The sequence below is a fragment of the Solanum dulcamara genome, chromosome 5 (assembly GCF_947179165.1).
Source record: "Solanum dulcamara chromosome 5, daSolDulc1.2, whole genome shotgun sequence".
NCBI lineage: Eukaryota > Viridiplantae > Streptophyta > Magnoliopsida > Solanales > Solanaceae > Solanum > Solanum dulcamara.
In genome coordinates this window covers 20874064-20894110 of record NC_077241.1, presented here as the reverse complement: position 1 = coordinate 20894110, position 20047 = coordinate 20874064, and the positions used below count along the sequence as shown (strand labels likewise).

The 20047-nt window shown below is 35.0% G+C and overlaps 1 protein-coding gene across 1 annotated transcript; it reads right to left on the bottom strand.

The window, feature by feature from the left end:
- Positions 1-3073: 3073 nt before the first annotated feature.
- On the bottom strand, positions 3074-16944 carry LOC129889086 (uncharacterized). Its single transcript, XM_055964214.1, has 12 exons — positions 16539-16944; positions 15777-15996; positions 15410-15610; positions 15240-15310; positions 13804-13966; positions 12002-12595; positions 10801-11181; positions 10628-10703; positions 10481-10544; positions 9921-10056; positions 3732-3845; positions 3074-3652 (listed from the first exon to the last, which is right to left on the bottom strand). The coding sequence occupies exons 1-12, from the start codon at positions 16646-16648 to the stop codon at positions 3587-3589; spliced, it is 2196 nt and encodes a 731-aa protein (XP_055820189.1). The 5' UTR covers positions 16649-16944; the 3' UTR covers positions 3074-3586.
- Positions 16945-20047: the final 3103 nt, after the last annotated feature.

Genomic DNA, 20047 nt, shown 5'->3' with positions numbered 1-20047 from the left:
CAAATTGAATATGCTAATAAAACAGAAACGACATTCCAGACTCAATGAAACTGTCGAAACTTTCAACATGATAGTATCAATAAAAAGTGAGTCTCACACCTAAGCTTCATTTGTGTCATAAGCCACAAGGTTGCTCGAAATGAGTCTGGAAGCCTCGAAATCCAAACTAAAGGTCCTTCTACATCAAGCTTGACGTTTCAAAGCTAATAGAATCATCAGAATTACATTCTGAGGTCGTTTACCTAAAGTTTTGATCGAAGTCAACCGTTTAAACTTTAAAAGCTCCAAAACAGGAAAACTTGCATAAAAACCAAATGAATTTCCCGGTGATTGAACTGTCAGTCCCAGCAAGACATAAATAACTTGAAGCAACTACAAGAAAGCTCTAAAGGCCAAAAATACCGAAAATAGGGAAAATGACTTGAAGGGTCATTGCACATGGTCGGAAAGGATGGACTGTCATCTTATCCAACTTTAATAGAAATCAGAGTGAAGCTACTTTGTATGTGAACGTCATTGGTGGTAAGTCCTTAATTGTTTTAATTTATGTGAATGACATGCTTGTGACAGAAAGCAAAATTGAACTAATCCAAAGGTTCAAGGATGAAATGGAGAAAGTCTTTGAAATGACTGATCTTGGAGTCATGAAGTAATTCCTTGGCATGAAAGTGTTGCAATCCAATGATGGAATTTTTATATGCCAGCAGAAATACATTTCGAATATTCTAAACAGGTTTAAAATGCAAGACTACATATTTGTGAGTACTCTAATTTCTACCGGAGTAAAGCTTGGCAAAGATAAGGATTCTAAAAAAGGTGAATAACAGAATATATAGAAGCTTAATTAGCAGCCTTCTATATCTCACTGCAACAAGACTTGACATTCTATTTGTTGTAAATTTTCTCTCCCCTAGAGACACACACTTCACAACTACTAAAAGACTGTTAAGGTATGTTAAGGAACCAACACGTTTGGAATTTTCTTTCCAACGTCTGCAGGAGAGGCTATGAATCTGGTAGGTAATTCTGATAGTGATTGAGGTGGTTGCATTGATGATTCCAGAAGCACTTTCGGATATCTATTTTGTTTGGGCATAAGTTATTTTAGTTGGAGCTCTAGGAAACAAGAAACTACAACTCAATGAACATCAAAAGTTAAATACGTTGCAGCTGCATCTGTTGTGAATCAAGTTATTTGGCTAAGGAAGATGTTGAAGGACTTGGGCCATGGACAAACCAAAGCTACCAATATCATGTGTGACAACAGTTTAACAGTTTCAATCTCAAAAAATCTAGTGTTTCATGCTAGAACTAAGCACATCAAGATCAAGTTTCATTTTATTAGAGAATTCCAACATTCTGATGAAGTTTTGCTTGTTCATTGCTCATCCGAGAACCAGCTAACTGACATTTTCACTAAGTCACTCCCAAGGAAAGGTTTGGAGATCTGAGGCAAAGAATTGATGTTTATCATAAAAATGTCGAGGTGTGTTAGACAATTGACATTTTTACTTCCAACTTATTGTTTTTACTATTTTTTATTTATTTCAATTTACTGCTTTCCTATTTTCTAAGAAAAGACTTGGGCCTCATTTGTTTGCAATTAATGAAGGTTTTAATCTTAGTCATTCGAATCTAATCCATTAAATTTGTTTGTTTTCAAGGTATGAATCTGAATCACTCATATTATAATCATCAAGTGTGCTTGTTTTTCTTAATTTTACAATCACTTAATAAGTCTGAATGATTAAGATCTATAACAAAGTTTTAATATTATTAAGATGTCTAATTATGAATTTGCACCAAGATGAAAGTTCATCGATACTCCATCTATTTTCACGTACCACCCAAAACAACTATTTTAGCCACAACTACCATCACCGTCAATCACCACAACCTACCATCCATAACCATCATCCTCAGTCCAACCAGAACTACCATTACCACCAATCACCAAAATCAATCGTATCAGCATTAACATCATTAGCAATCATTACCATCGACTATTATTACATCCACTAATCACTATCAATAATTATCATGATTAATTAACATAATATATCGCTACGCACCATCATCATCAACCAACGTCATCAACTATTAGTATCATTCCACCACTAATTATCAGTTGTCACTATCAACAAGCACGATTAATCATTATTGTCAATCAATATACCATAATATACTATCAACAACCACCATCATTCCAAATCGACACATACAATCACCATCAATAGTCATTACCACCACCAATTACCATATGAATTTTTGAAATATTATGTTGATACAATATTGAATATAACTTAGTATTTTATTTGAATTTATATTTATTATTTTTTAAATAAAGACAAATTGTATACATGCACATATTGAGAAAATAAGCAATCTTAATTATTAAGTATTCAGATCTTAATGCAACATCTTAATATTTAAATGTGTATTCAAATTCAAACCTCCAAATCTTAATACACATTTTAATATTTACATGTGCATTTAGATTCAAACGTCTTAATCTTAATGAAAACAAATGAGACCTTATGAAAAGTTAGCTGCTTAATCTTTTGAAGTTAGCGTCCCTTTATGACTGATTAGTGGCACCTATTCTTATTTAGTTTCTATCCTCTTTGAAAGTGATTGCTTTATAGGAAATAGTTTTCTTTTTCTTGTATAAATTCAGATGTTCTCCATTTTAATGATATGCTGGAATTTTAATGAGTTCTTTGTGCTTTAATACTTCAATTCAGTTTTAGGATAGTCCGTTTTAACGGTATCAATGAGATGCTCTCCTCCTTGACCAAATATCTTGAAGCTCTTCAAACAAGGAAAGATCTACCTCGTCCCCCAACCCCGAAAAAAGAGATTACTAACCATGTTAATATTTTTCTAAGGTTTTTACTATATATGGATACTAAGTATTTGATTTAGGATTACGAGTATATCTACAATTGAGCCAAAAAAAAAAAAAACCTCCAACTCAAATTTGTAAGCATTCAATATCTGTAAAAAAATTCAATACAAAATGGGTGAACATTTTCATAATCCAGTATCGAAGGTTGTCAACAGAAATCAAGTTGGAGTTGATAAGAATATTTTCTGTAGTTGAAACTAAAACAAATACCATAAGCTTTACATGAGTTTTCTCAGAATCAGTGAAAATATATGATATTCATCAAGAAATCCGTCATAATGTATACCATTTTCATACTGGAAAAGAATGCACGAGGAGCAAAAATAGCATGGTTGTTGGGGGTTGAAGGGAGGGGGCAGCATGAATTAAGATGCAATGTATCACAATCCTATATGAGGGTACCTATGAGCTTCAAAAAGTGCACAATAATGTTGTCGAAACCAAAATATTGTTCATGTTGTTAAGCTTTTTGTGCACCTTAACTTCACATCATAGGAATCCCAAGAGATTATCAATGATGAGAGGCTGATTAATGCGTTTCTGACAACTCTGAAGTGGGAACCGATAGATACTTGATTTAGAATTTGCAGCACAAATTTGGACCTTAACATAAGATGTAAATTCACCCTTGACAGTGTTCTTAATATATGCTTTACTAATGCCCTGCATCAACTTCATCTACTGGACCCAAGATGCACCCAAAACCTTAGCCATGAACGCATATCTGTCTGCGGCTTCATCAATCTGCAACATAGATATTACATTCAAAATAGTGTGACTGTCAATTGAAGCAGGCCAGAATGATGACTAGTGGGAAACTTACCACTTTTTGTGTTGGTCGTCCAGCTCCATGACCAGCCTTGCATTCGATCCGACCAATGATGGGATTGGTCTGGGGACTCTTCTCCAAGCTTGCACATAGGACATATTGCATGGTCTAAAGAAGACACCATAATTAGCAAAATGGTTCACAAGAGAACAAGAAAACAAAATGTAAATCACATAAGAATTAGCAGTAAGGGAACTTTCAAGGACAAGCATATGATATTCCATCATTACTCAACTATGGATCACACAGGTCCAAAAACAAAACAAACAAAAAAACAAGGATCACACAGGTCCATTAATGTATGTGTCACATAAAAAGACATGTTTAATTAAATCCACATTTGGACTAATAGGAACTAGTTAAAAGTGGGAAACTCCAAAGTGCAGAGTTAGATTATCATTTACCCCTATACTAAATTAAAATTTTATAAAATATTTAATTAATTAAATAAATTTAACATGATAGTTAATGCATATAATAATTTTTTCATATCCCCTCCCTCCCACTAGCAAACTTTAAATATAATATTATAAAATGAGAGTAATGAGAAGTTATAATTTATTGTGTTAAAAGTAATATATTAATTAAATAGCTATAAATATTTGGTGACGTTAAAACTTCACAAATATAATAATAACTCTTGCAATTATTGTCAATACGTACATTTACTTGCATATGCTCTTCATTCCTTTTTTTTCTTTGGCATGTTATGAAATCATAGTTTGGACTAATTTTTTTCACTCCTTCATTTAGCTATTGCTTTTCTTTTTTATTTGCTTTACATATTCATCTTCATAACTCATATCTAATTACCTATTCAATCGCTATTCTTAATATACATAACTCTCATGCTTTACATATTCATAACCTCCAATTATTTAATTAAAATTTTAAGAAATATTTTGGTATTCTTTCATTTTTAGCTATATAAATTCATCTTTTTTTTGTTTAATGAGATACACAAAGTTATTCTTTTCATTTTATAGTTAAAGTAATGAAGTGCTTAGATCATTATTGTACTATTTGATTCATGCTTTCATTTTTTTCATCAATATTGTCATGATTAAAGTCATATGAAGGATGCAATTTGTTACCCACATGAATGGATTGCACTTTTCTTTTCCACCAGTTTCAGAGCACTGTTCTCAATCACTGTTCTCAATCAGTTTTGTTTTTTCTTCTCCATTTATTTTTTTGGGGTTTTCCCCAATTAGATTTCTTTAATTTAATTTTCTATGAATTTATGATTGTCGTATGTCTGTATTTTTATTTGGGCTCAAATTGGTGATTTGTGACTTTATTGAAAGTTTGCTAACCATTGACCAAAGTTCAATATTTACCATTGGTTGCTTCAAAGGAATTAGTTTTAAACATTAAAATACGCCCCTCATTTGGAGTTCTCAACATAGTTTTGAAGGTTTATTTGTAATTGTTGTATTTTGGAGGCCTCAGATTCAGTTATTGCAGTACTCAGGATTTGGAGGATATGCTTCGAGCCAGTGTGTTGGACACTGGGGATCAGTGAGAACAATTTTTGGTTTTGGCAGAATTTGCTGATAATAACAGCTACCATTCAAGTATTCAGATGGTCCTATTCGAGGCATCCTACGATAGGCGTTGTCAATCCCCAGTTGGTTGGTTTGAGTCTTTGGAGACGAGGCCTCGTGGTATAGACTTACTTTAGGAGGCTTTGGCTCGAGTTCGTGTGATTCAGGACAAGCTATGCGAAGCTCGGAGCAAGCAGAAGAGCTATGCAGACCGTAGGCCTCGTCCCTTGAGTTTTGGTGTTGGTGATCTGGTCTTCCTGCGAGTGTCACCTCCTTGAAGGGCGTGATGAGATTTGGAAGGCGGAGCAAGCTTAGCCCTAGGTAAATTAGGCCTTTTGATATTCTTTGGGCAGTTGGAGATGTGGCGTATGAGTTGTCTTTGCCTCACGCCTTTTCAGCTGTTTGACCTTTGTGGAGGAGCCAATTGTTATTTTGGCCAGAGTTGCACTCTCGTTAAGGTTTAGTGGAGACACTATCAGTCGAGAAATCAAGAAGACTACTTGGGAGACCGAGCATGACTTACGAACCTAGTATCCCCATCTGTTCGAGCCTTCAGGTACTTCTTGATTCTTTACTTTCGAGGATGAAAGTTCTTTTAGTAGTGAATATTATAATGACCATTTAGGTCATTTTTTCTGTCTTCCCATATTTTCAGCATTTAGAGCTTTGTGGTCGGGCCCTTCCCCGGACTCTGCGCATAGCGGGAGCTTTAGTGCACCGGGCTGCCCTTTTTTAGAGCTTTCCTACAGCAACCCCAAGTCATTTAGACTTGTTGGGACTGATAATTCGATCATCAGGACATTCGTTTGGTTTTTATGCAAGTTTTCCTGCTTTGGAGCTTTTGAAGTTTGAATTGTTGACTTTAGTAAAAACTTCAAGTAAACGACCTCGAAATACAATTTTGATGATTTCATTAGCTCCAAAACGTTGAGTTTGGTCTAGAAGGACCTTTGATTCGAGTTTTGAAGATTTCGGACTCATTTCGTGCTACCTTTTGAATTTCAACTAAAACAGAGCTTGGTTGTGGGACCTACTTTTCATCAAGATGAGCTTCGTTGAAAGTTTCGACAGCTCCATTGAGTCGGAAATGTCGTTTTTGATTGGGTAGCATAATCGATTTGCATCCCGATCTAATTCTGAAGGTCCGGTTGAAACTTGAGATTTTAATCTAAGAGTTGATGCACCAGCTACTGGTGCAGCCGCTCTCGCAAAGAAAGGCTTGCTCCCAAAGAGATGTTGTCCACGTCAGCAGACCTCGCTCCTGCGAAGCTTGGTCTCTTCGGCAACCTCACGCTTGCGGAGCTGGATCCGCTCCTGCAGAGCCGATCATTGACATCTAAAATGGAGGAGTCTTTTCTGCTCAGGCGACGCTGCTCCTGCGACATCGGGTACGCTGGAGCGATGTTAACATTGATTAAATCCTTACTCCCTTTTTCATTTTAAATTTTGTAGAAAGAAGTGTTGAGAGTTATATCTTGGATGATTTTTTGTAGGGAATCTTTGCATTGAGCTAGGAGTTGCTTGGGGATGTCATAAGGGAGATATTCTCGCTCCTAAACCTGTAAAATCCCGTTAAATTCCTAGATTATAGCTTAAATGGGTCTTGTCAAGCCTACTTCTTGATGGGCTGTTTTGACGCATTTCAGAACTCGAACTGTGCTCATTTTCGCGGCACAAGTTCCTTTTGTAGTAGGGACCTATTGACGAAATCAATTTCGTGATTCCTTGCGTAGGTTCCACAATGCCATTTTAGACCCAAACTTGATTGTTACAATTTTGGTGTCAAAATGATTGTATTGACGTCGGGATCGCGCGTGTTCATCTTTGAGGTAGGCTACGACTTACTACCCTTAGACCTCGCTTGTTGATTGTTCTAGAATGGTGATTTGCTAAGTGTTGGACTGGTGTTTTAGTGTGATTCCTAATTATTGTTATTGAATTGATTTAGCCATATTTTGATTGTTTCAGGTAATGTTTTGGGTTGATTTGACGAGTGAGATGTTATGGATGTTCCCGCGAGTTGTGAAGATGCTAGGATGGCCTCAGTATTGATGGGTTGACCCTTAGCCTGGGTTTAGGTTAGTACTTGCTTTAGATGTTGGTTTTGGTGGTTCATGGGGCTTGTTTTGGGAGGGGACTTGGGTTAGATACAACCAATCGGGCTAGGTTGTAACCTTCGAGTAACCCTATTTTTGTATGTGTGACTAGTTGGTGGTGGTGAGATGACTACCTAGTCTCGTTCAAGACCCTACTCCCTTTCTGGGATTAACTGACCCGAGGTGAGACTCTGAGATGGGGATAAATAGTGGTGTTGCTATTCCGATGTAAGATTCCAGGATGTTTTTGGGTTTTGTACAGCTGATTTGATCTCAAATTTTGGAAGTTGCTAGGTTTTTGTGTAGTCATTCTAATGTAAGATTCTAAGACTGACGTGGTTTCTAAGGCTTTCTAATGTAAGATTTCAAAAATGACTAGACATTTTGATGTAAAATTCCAGAATACACTAGGTATCGATAAGGCTTTTTCCGATGTAGGGTTCTGGAAAGGACTAGACATTCCGATGTAAGATTCTAGGGTGTGCTAGGTTCCCATAAGGCTTTCTGATGTAAGATTTCAGGAAGGACTAGCTATTCCGATGTAAGATTACGAGAGATGCTAGGTTACATGGTGTTATCCCAATGTCAGAATTCGAAAGGGTTTGTGCTTAAGTTTTGATTAGTGCTTCGTGGTTTCCTTGTTACTGTTCAATTCTAGTGTTCGTGCTTATGTGTACTCATCGGGCTTATGAAGGTTTTGATCGGGTTCTTGATTGCAAAATATTTGTTGATGTGCTTTTGTCTGTGCCTTCTGGGCTTATGGGGACCAGATAGGTTTTAGATAGCTTTACTGCTTTCGTCATTTATCATGGTATCTTCACTGCATTCCTTGTCTAGCTATGCCTTTATTACTGCCTATTACCCTATTATGTAGTCGCTCATTATCATGTTATTGCAATCGCAGGCTCGGTTAGACTATGATGTCTACTGAGTACACGTTTTGGTACTTATACTGCACTTTGCGTCTTTTTCTCTGATGCATATCCGAGCTCTAGTTGACCCAGTTCATTTCTCGTGAGGTGCAGGTGGTATCTGGAGACAGAGGGTGAGTTTGTTGGTGTTTGGAGTTGAATTGTCTACTTCTTTATGTTTTGGCAAGTCTTTTGCGTTCCGAGACGGTCTGTATATATTATGTATATGTCTGGTCTTGTACTCAGTCTTTTGTAGAAGCTTTGTACCAGCATTCACCAAGTTTGGGTTGGATCTTTGCATTTTTGTCCTCATTCAAGGGTTGTATATATTATGATCTTGTTTCCGCTGTTTTTTCCTTAAATTGTTCTATTATGCTCTTGTCTATTCTTCCGCTCCCTAGGCCCATTGCTCATGGGGTTCGGGCTAAGGGTTGGTTTACCTACTAGAGGGTTTTAAAAGGTGCAATCATGATCAGAGTTTTTGGGTTATGACACCAAAGAAAAGAATTTTTCAAGAACACAAAGGAAATTTAAAGTGGGCAAAATTTGAGAGAAAATAAAATTACATGTTCTATTGCGTCAAACCGTTAATACACAACTTCACATTTGCAGCATTAATTGATTCCGGACTATCAACATATCTTATAGTTACGTTGATGAGAGATAACATTAGAACTCTTGCCATGTATTTTTCTCTTACGATATATTTTAGGATCCCTTAGTTCTTAAAGTATATTTTCCTCCTATCATATATTTTAGGACTCCTTAATTATTAATCCTCCAAATACCTCTTACCACATATTTTTATCTTACCATATATTTTAGGATTCTTTAGTTTTAAATATTATAAAGATATTTAATTAATAATTTGAGGAAAATAGTAAATGACAATTTTGTTTATTATAAAGTCTTTTAATGAAGGAGAAAAAGTTAAATCAAGATTTCTAAGGGCGTTCATTCTTTTAAACTAATATAGATAGATCATAGCCACACCGAGATTTTGCTGCAGGAATTGTGATAGAACCCATTTATGTTTAGCAAGTGGCAACATATAATAAACTTCTCTAAAGAATTTTGGAACCAGTCCCTCTTCAACTGGAAGCTAATGAAGGGAACTCGCCTACGTGAAAACCCTTTTCCAAAAGAGAATTACTCACTGTTTTAAGTAAATACCACCAGTAGCGCCAGCGTCGACGTATTGTATTATGATCATGTGATAGATGTAGTACTCGTAACTTTGTACTGTATAACTTTGAAGTTTTCAAAGTGGAACAGTCCAACAAGAAAGTGGCTGTATATATGTAGTTGAGCCACAATGTATTAACCAAAACATGTTCATACCCAGGTGCAGGAAACAAAAGAGAACTTATTTTATTTCTATTTCATTTTCATCTGTTTAGACCAACCACAACTCAGTCCCAAGATTTACAATTTAAAAATGCTATACTTTGAAAAACTATTCCAACTGACAAGAAAGTAAAAAAGACTTTATCAACTCATAATATGCATGCCAATCAAAATCAAGGAAAACACTATATCTGGATGCAGATGCAATGGCAATAAAAAGGCTCATAGCTGTCTCTGAAGAGGCAGAAGAAGAAGTAGGACTATATTTAGTTGGTAACCTACCGCCAATAATTTCAAAGAGTGCAGAGGCACCACTCGATCATCATGATCTGCTGTCAACAGCATAGTGGAGGGATACTGAGATTCTTGATTGGTAGATTGTTCCCATGGCCTTCTGACATTGTGAAGTGGTGAGTACCTGAACACATTTGAACAAGGAAATTTGAGTGAGGATGACAAGCCAAGTGAATTTTATGTTGCAGCTCAAAAAAGATAAGAAAATGTTAAGTCAAATGCATCAGTCAACAGAACATTGAGTGTCATTAGACACAGACACGGAAAGGGGAAGAAAGAGAAGGGGTGAAAACAAGAAGGAGAAGCATCAAATGTAAAATTGACAAGGTAGACTGGCACAGTTGCTCAAGTTCTCTTTATCTCATTCTCTTGTGCACAGAATATTGCAAATGGGACTTCGTCCAAAAGCAATCTATCACCATACTGCTAGTTCTTTACACCCTAGGAACTGCTGTCATATTTCTTTTAACTTTTTCTTACATGCATGAATTGAAAAACATACTAAGAGTATGATGCGGGATGTTTCAATTAGAATTCGAAAAACTCACTTGATTAGCCACTGAAACTGTTCCTCCTTCTCTGAGCAGCCATAATCAGAGGTCCAGGCATGACCTAATGAGGAAGAGAATATATCTTGTAAAGAGCAAAGGCAATATGTAACACTGCAGGTGAGAACTCAGTCTACTATACACTACCTATGGTGAACTTGTGAAACCTAAGCATATCCATAACACCAACGTGTGCAAGAGCACAGCCAAAGAGATCAGGCCTCTGCAATTTATGAAGCTTCCATGGTCAATCACTGATTTATCAACACCAGAATGCAGCAGAAGTAAGATAGTCATATTGAAGAATCAGTTTTAAGTACCTGATTGATACAGGCTCCAACAAGAAGCCCACCATTGCTTCCACCTTCAATACACAACTTTTTGGGCCGAGTGTAACCAGCTTCCACAAGATACTCAGCAGCAGAAATGAAGTCATCAAAGCAATTTTGCTTTTTGGAAAGGGAGCCAGCTTTATGCCAATCTTCTCCATATTCCCCACCACCACGGATATTTGCAATGCAGAATACAACACCTAAATGCTTCGCAATCACAACAGGGCCAACAGAGAAGTACGGAGTAATACTAATATTGAATCCTCCATATCCATATAATAAACAAGGGTGTGATCCATCCAAGGAAATGTCCTTTCCAGCCACTATGAACATAGGGATCTTGACACCATCCTTACTGGGCACAAAAACCTGCAAAAGGAGACCCCCACCACGAAACAAAAGGAGACATCGAACAATAGCAGTTGAAGAAAGACACTCAAGAAGGAAGAAAAAAAAAAGCAAAAAATCCTTGTTACTTTTATGATGTTTACATGGATTTTGCTGTGATGTTCATTGAGTGAGAAGCAAAATGAAAATAGAAGCAAAGCAATCTATTTTCTTTTCTTTTTTTGATAGATAATAAAAGCCATCTGTGAACAGCTTTTTTTTCACAAAATGGTTTGCACTGCAGAGTAAGTACTTATAACCAAAAGTAGAGAAACCCATAAGTCCACTGCTATGCCCAGCAAAATTTCTCGTCTCAAATGGATGACATGTTCACCCAATTCTATGATAAGTATTTTACCCTTCACAGATTTCGAAAAAGTTCAGGTATATGTTTTCTGCCAAGAAGATCAAAGGGTAGCTAATTACGCCAAGTGACTTGAAGTTTGGCAAAAAGACGCAGGAAGGTATGGTTCAAAATCAATTAACTTTTAAGCAAAATGAAAATAGCAAATTTCAGAACTAATAATCCTTTAATTTAGTTTAGACGCAGGAGCCAAATGAGTGTGCATGAAAGTATAAATCTCCTACTTTAGTTTAGACATTTCAGGTTAAGCTAATTTCAAAAAACAATGGGTTGATTCAATGGGAAAAATCATGGACAAAATTTTCATTTATAAAACGCATCAGAGGTGTCCACTATGGCCAGGACTATATGTTGATAGAAGAAAAGATCTTAAAAAACACAAGTTCAAGCATTATAAAAAAAACACAAGCACAATTGTGACAAAAAATCTCCATTCACCTGATTAACTTGAAAATCAGTATGATCAAAGCCAGGGACAACAGTTTCTCGATATACTTTCAGATTTGGAACCTCTGCTTTGAGATTACACTCATATATAATTCCAGGGATTAGGAAGTTTGTAAATCCAATAAAAATAGTGTCGTCTTTGCGGCGAGCAGAAATTCCAGACACTGTGCCAATATCAATGGGTAAATGATGAAGCAGTGCTCCTGCTTTCAGATCTCTCAATTGCAAAACATTTTTCACATCACTCAGATAACTCACAACAAGTTGATTGTTATTGACAGCAACAGCTGATTCAAGCACATCCTTTTCATCCTCCTGGATGATATCAGACCAAGAATAAGGCTCTTTCAGATCTACTCTGACTAACTTATACTTGGGAGCATCCTTATTGGTCCGAAAAGTGAAAGCAGTGTCATCATTTGCAACATAGTCATAAGAGGCGTCAAAGTTATCAACAAGCTTGATAAAGGGGAGCAGTTCATCTCTCCCTTTATAACCTTCAATCTCATCAGGAAGTGCAGATAAATCACAGTAATAAACTTGGTTGACTGGATCACAGTTCTCATAAGTATACAAGAGAACATACTGCAAGGGGATATAGGAAATATAAACTAAGTCAGTAAACAATATTTTTGGGAAGTTAGATTCTATACAAGATGAATGTTTATTTATTTTTTTGGATTGGGTAAGCTAAAACCAAAGTAAAACCTGCAAACAACAAGAACTTCATAAATGAAAGGAAGACAAAAAGTAAAACCTTAAAAAAAGGAGTTGCTTATGAAGAGCTTCTAAGCATCCCCTGACTAAATTCTATCAATTTACAAAGCCTCACTTAAATTCCAATTTACAATCACTAATATGGGAGGAAGATCATCAACATTTTCAACCAAGCGCTCCTAGTGTCACAATAATCCTGACAAAAAGCCTTTAAGAAAGTAGTACTTTGACTACTAATAGTCTATCATATAGCTGCCTTCTTACAACCTTCTCAGGAATTTCTCTGTTTTTCTTCTTATCAGTACCATCTTGCTTTCCCAGAGTCGACACCTTAGTGGCATGAGTAAAATTTCATTAAATGGCAAGTAGGACATTTAATACTCTAGGCAAAGCAACAAGATGACTTATCACCCCAGACACTTTCAAGAAGCACATTACATCCCATGCGAGTGATACTTATCAATGTATCCCTGTTCCAGGTAGTTTTTAATGAGGAAAGGGTTAAAAATGCCCTTAAACTATGTGAAATTGAACAAAAATACCCTCAGTTAATAGTTTGGTTTAAAAATGTCCTTTTCATCAATAGTTCAGTCCAAAAGTGCCCTTATTGTTACTTAATTGTCACAAATGGTCTTTTTCAAATAAATATATTATCTTTTTCTTTTTAAACACATTCTTTTCCTAATAATATTTTTTTTATTAGCAAACATTTATCCTACTTCAATTCAGAAAAGATTAAAAAAAAAAAAAAAAATCCTATTTTATTATGAAATTTTTAATCGTTATCTAAATGATAGGAGCATTTCTGGACCAAACTATTAACGGTAAAGGCATTTTTAGACCAAACTATTAATAGAGGACATTTTTGTTCAATTTCATATAGTTTAAGGGCATTTTAGACCAAACTATTAACAGAGGACTATTAACGGTTTTTAATGTATCTTTATCTTTCCAAGACCCACATTTATTTTACCTTTTGGAAGAAACAAAATATTGATATTACTTTAAAATTTGGAGGTTCCATAATTCTCAGACCACAATAATTATGCAACAGATTAGGAGATTCTGCATTAAACCTTTCCATCTTCTGTCACCGAAGCTGAACGTGTACACTTTGGATTTTCAGGATCTTTCCAGCACAAGATATCATCGGACTGATCAGTACCCAAGTGATGATAATAGACTTCATGGTATAAATTGGAATGTGTCTCTGTACCAGCATCCAAACTTTCTCCATCCCTATGAAGCAAGACACACTCCAAAATTTAGAATCACACAAAATTACGAAAGCCTCTTTGACTAGAAAAAAACAGACATATTTTTCAAAAATATAAGTCATACCTTTAATATGACATATTTATACCTTTAGGGGTCGTTTGGTGTGAACGATAACACTAAATAGTCTTGGGATTAAATTATAGTGGCACTTAATTTGTTGTTTGGTTGGCAAGTTTGGGATAACTTATCCCGACATTAATAATTAGTACTGGGATAAGTTATCCCCCAAAGAGGATGGTATACTAATCCCGGGATAAAATAGGTACATGACAAAGATATCCCTTTAAATTCTTTTAATACCTCACTTTTCACAATCATATACATTTACATTATTTTTAATACCATATATAACAACATTCACAACCTTCACTCCTTATTTTTATGATAATTCTTCATATTTTTTCTATTAAAAAGTTACATTATATAATATAATTTTTATTTATAAATGTATTTGACTAATTCTTATGTTTATTTATATTTTGATTTCTCATAAATCCTTTTTTACTTTAAAAAACTTAAAATGGAAATTCTATTTTTAAATTAAATAAGAAGAAAGTTTTATTTTTACATACATACGAACATCATAAAAATGCACACATAAAAATATTTAAGCTAAACAAGATGAAAGTTTTATTTTAAATATGAATATTGAATAACTAAAGCTTGCAAAGAAAATGTAAAAAACTAAATAAAGTGAAGGGTATTTTTGTAAACAGACAACTTATTCTTAAAATTTATGCAATGCATATTATTTTGAATACAACAAACCAAACACTCAATAAGAAATAATCTCAGCATAACTTATCCCATCATAACTAATATCAACATAACTTATCCCATCATAACTAATACCAACATAACTTATTCCATCATAACTAATACCAACATAACTTATCCCATCATAACTAATACCAACATAACTTGAATTCAAAGCAAACGACCCCTTAGTATGAAACAGATTTAAGGTTCTATTTATATATTTATACCCTTGCAATTATAGCATACCAGCAGATAGTAGCACAATAAGTATTACAACAAACCTATTGAGCTTATTGGAGAATTAGCCAGCAGATAACATTAAATCGGATCAGATTATATAGGTGATATTGCGTGACCTAAACGTACACTCAATTGGTATAGATCATCCACCAGACACAAACGTAAAGTCACAACCGTCAAATTCTACTTGTATATGAAACAGATCTGTAATGAGAATATAACTTTCAATACTCACTTGGGTGCTGGATAACGGCTGTAGAAAAAACCTTTGCTATCATGGGTCCAGCTAGCATCAGAAAACTTAACCTGTGAGGAAACAGTTGCATCCATATTGAGAAATAAAGAACTGCATGCACTCAACTATGTCCACCATAATCAAAATTTATCATCTTTCCAAAAACATACCCACGACAATACATAAGGCTCGACGCTCTTATCATCAACTCGCATAACTTTGATAGTCACCCAATCACTACCACTCGAACTAATGCCATATGCCAAGAACTTAGCATCCTCGCTCATGGAACAAATACTCAGTGCAACTGTCCCGTCCTCACTAAGTGTGTTTGGATCAAGCAAAACCTCTGGTTCTCCATCCAAGCTATCCTAAAACACCAAGCAATATGACAGAGTCAATCAACTTATGCCTCAATTCCAGATCAGTTGGAGTTGTCTAAACGAATCATCTATATCATCTCCTCTATTTCAATGGAATCAACCAAAAGGAGCTTTCCAAAATCAAAGAGGGAATAAATATTGAATCTTTGCAGACCTGCACATAAAGGACTTTTTGGGGTTGCAGTCCTGTATTGTGGAAGTAAAAGTACTTATCTCCTGCCCTAAAAGGAGCTTCATATTTTGGAAAATCGTACAACTTCGTGATATTTTCCGTTAGCTTTTCTCTTGTCTCACAAGTCTTGAGAACTGAGTCCGTTAGATTCACCTGCTTTTCCACAAACTCCTTGGTCTCCTCGGAGTCGGGATCCTCAAGCCTAATCAAAAGGTTCAAAACACAAAACAAATCAAAATTTACCAAAAAGCAAAATAATAACAATAAAAGCAGCCTCTGCCACAGTACCAATAGTTGGGTAGGCTATTTAAATCCTGCATTCCGCTATATCCAGATCCATGCAAAAAGTTTACCAAAGAAAACACTATGAAAATTACTTCTATTAGCAAAACAATAACAATAAAAACAGCCTCTGCGACAGTCCCAATAGTTGAGTAGGCTATATTCGTAGCCAAGTCAAGAATTTACAAAGCAAGAATTTATCACACTCTTTACAAAGCAAGAATTTATCCCAATAGTTGAGTAGGCTCTATTTCTGCATCTGTTCTGCTATATTCGTACCCAAGTCAAGAATTTACAAAGCAAGAAACTAGCAAAAAAAATACTGTGATATGTTTATGACAAAAAAATGTATTTTTCAGCAGGAAATTCCGATGAAACAGATAAGACCATATAAAATTGAGAAGTGAAGTATTTAGAGCATGCTCATTGAGTTAATTCTAGTTAAATCTTCCAGAATTGTACCATCGATAAGGATCAGGAATGTTAACTCCATGATAGTTATCTGTAACAGATTCATCACGGCGAGCAATTGGGTAGGGCAGAGGCTCGTCGAGGGGCGACAGGGATCCCATTACAGAGGAGAAGGAGGCCAGCGAACGGGGAAGAAGATGTGAACCAAATGGACGGGCTTTTGGGTGTTGGACTTAAAACAGAATGTTCTTTCTTGTGGCGACTACTCTTTTGTTGTTTATTATAAGATGGAAGGACGAAGGAAGCAATGAGGGTAAGAGATTTGGGGGAATTAGGAGAGAATAGAATGGCGCGATGGCGAGGGAATGACAACATTTCGGGCATACATACGATGAACTGGACCCTTGGTTGGTTGGGCTCGCGACCCAAAATAATGCCTGGACAGGGCTAAAACTGTTGCCAATTGCCATTGTGTGGATAATCTTGCCTCGGAAGTAAGGCCGTGCAAATTTGGGTCAAGTCAAATCAATAGGGTTGTTAGGTTAATGATTTCATTTTTTGATTTTATAACAATTCAATGTCCTATGATTATTGGGTAATTCTCAATTTGACTATTTTCTTTAATGGGTTAACCATTTAGGAAAGCGAAGAAAAAGACACAACAAAATAAAGCATGGGCGAGGAAATGCACCAAGGTGTTTCTTCCTTCATCTCTGGGTTTTGACTATTTGGCTCCACATTCGATTGTCCCTACAGTGAAATCTAGGATATCGCGGAATCATTATCGAATTATGTGGCTACATTCCAGGACAAGAATATTGTTGTCCAGACGTCATGTAGGTGTTGAATAATATACTTATGAATAAGACAATAATAAGAAATCGAGGAATTGGTTAGAAGGAAAATCGACGAAGATACGAAAACTTACGAGATAGTCCATCATTTCGGAAGCGACGAGCTGGAAAGGTCCAATGTGACCATGACAACAATCCAATCGGTCCAGCCCCAATCGTGGGTATCATCGAGACTCTTGAAGAGGGAATTTTTCTCTCTACCTACAAATTTTGCAATGCCCCCATGGATGATTTGATGATTTGAGAGGAATAGAGAAGTAAGAGATAGGTCGGCCTAAAGGGTTGACCTTTGGTTTGTTGGGCTGACTATCTAAAATATTGGTTGGATGGGGCTAAAATTGTTCTTATTATGTGTGTATTATTTCACCTTGGAGGTAGGGTTGTGCAAATTTTGGGTCAAGTCTAACCAGTGTTTTCAAAGGCTTGTCGGGGTGTCCCGAGATGGGGCGTAACAAAAATATTTTTGGGCACAAATTGAAAATGTAGATTCGTAGGGCATATACCCTAGAATTAGGGACGTAAGCCCTGATCGTAAAATGTACTCCAAGGCATAAAAATGTATACCTTGAGCGTTAATTTGGATTTTATTATTTTTAAAATATAAAATATAACATTTATATAAAAGACTTAAAATATAAGATATCAGTCTACTTAATTGGTCTGCTAAATCATCGTATAATATTATACCAGATTTACTACTTGTCGGTTTAGTCTTGAATGTATTCTTAGGTCTAAATATTCAATGGTCTTTAGTGAATCTATTTTGCTATTCTAGAGAACTTGTAATCTTACAGGTCTTTTTGTAATATTCAATTCTATTAGTACTGTATCTGATATCTATTTCTACGTTATTAATCTCTTTAAGTAAGTCAGTTTTATGTCTTATAAGGATTTCTGTAGAAGGAGTTGGTATTTGGAATATCAGTTTAGTCAACTGTTCTTCTATCCAGTTTAAATGTTCTTTTAATCATTTTAGGGATTGTCTAAGTTCAAATCTATATTGTATTTCGTCGTAAAGCCAATTCTGTCTTAATCTTATTCTATTTATGTATTCTAACGGCATGAATAATATTATCCTAAAGGAACAGACAGGAGTATGTCTTTGTAGCGTTTTATTCTAATATTTGAGTATTCTATGTTTCGTTCAATATTCTCTAATTCTCTAAATAGATAACGTGTATGTGTGTTTTCTTCTATAGAGGATAAATTTTTTCTTAGTCTATGCTTTGTATTTATTAACTTTGATTTATGATGTATTTCTTGTAGAAGCCACTGATGTACTTGTCTAATTCTTTAAAATAAAGGTTGGTTTTGCATTAATTATTAATTTATCCTAACTAATAACTTTTTTGTCTCATACGTTCGCGTATCCAATTTATTCGTCTATCGCAATATCCTACATCACTTTTGCAACTCTGTGTTTCCCACCATAAAGCACTAAGTAGTTCTTGTTTTACCACTCTTTCTTGTCTAAAGGAATTATATTTTTTATCTAGGCTATCTGTTGTGTCTGCTATTTGTAAATATTCTTCTTACTTCTTTTGTAATTTGACAGTTGTTCATCTAGAATTATATTCTCTATATAATAACTAATTTCTAGATCTTATATCTTGAAAGGCCGGATGTTTCTTTAGAATTATATTCTATATATAATAACCAATTTCTAGATCTTATATCTTGAAAGACCGGATGTTTCTTCATAAATTTTCCACAAAATTTCTCGCTCTAATACCAATATAAAATATAAAATCGATTTAGATATAAAGGATGATGATTTTGTTGATGATTAGCTGAAAATATCAAATAAATATCAAATTTGTTGTAAATCCTACTCGTTACTCCCTCTCTCGTTTAGTCTTACCATGTTAGACTGTGATGTAAATTCCAAATTTCCCCATTTTTACCTTCTTTTTTTAACTTACAATGTTCATCTCTCTTAACCTATGTTCTTAACAACTCATTCTTTAACTACACCCTGAATATTTATCTGGAAATAAGTATGTCCTTTGGTTGTGAGGCGAACTTTCAAGGCCAGGATCCTAGAAATTTATAGGTTAATCAATCGTTGTTATTAACAAGTTAAGAGGTTAACCATATACTAAGGGTAAAGTATTATACTATACAACAATTTACACATGAAAGCAGTAAATCAAATATATAAAAGAAATAACATATTTTTTGGGGGAATAATTAGGGATAAAACATCATAAAGACTTACATGATTTAACAGAGAGGGGTTTCCATTTCTGTTAAATCATTTAACATAGATCTGTAGCATTTATTGTAAGAAATCATAGTGAACAAGTAAGAGGAAAAACTAGAATGGTAATAAATTATAAAAGACTAAATGACAATACTAAAACAAATGCATATAAATTACCAGATAAAAATGAATTTATAAATAAGTTACAAGGTAAAAAACTATTTAGTAAATTTGATTATTAATCCGGATACTGACAAGTTAAAATGCATCCAGAAAGCATAGAATGGACTACATTTACTTGTCATGAAGGACATTTTGAATGGTTAGCTATGCCTTTCGGTTTAAAAACTGCACCTTTGAACATCTCATCAATTTTTTTTTAAAATATAAGAGGTGCGGTTTTTAAACCGAAAGGCATAGCTAACCATTCAAAATGTCCTTCAGAACAAGTGAATGTAGTCCATTCTATGCTTTCTAGATGTATTTTAATTTGTCAATATCCG

Coding starts and splice junctions, on each gene's coding strand:
- LOC129889086 (XM_055964214.1), bottom strand. CDS start 16,648: ATGGGATCCCTGTCGCCCCTCGACGAGCCTCTGCCCTACCCAATTGCT. Junction 15,611..15,776: donor AAAAAGTCCTTTATGTGCAG/GTCTGCAAAGAT, acceptor TTGGTGTTTTAG/GATAGCTTGGATGGAGAACC. Junction 11,182..12,001: donor CTGATTTTCAAGTTAATCAG/GTGAATGGAGAT, acceptor CTCCTTTTGCAG/GTTTTTGTGCCCAGTAAGGA.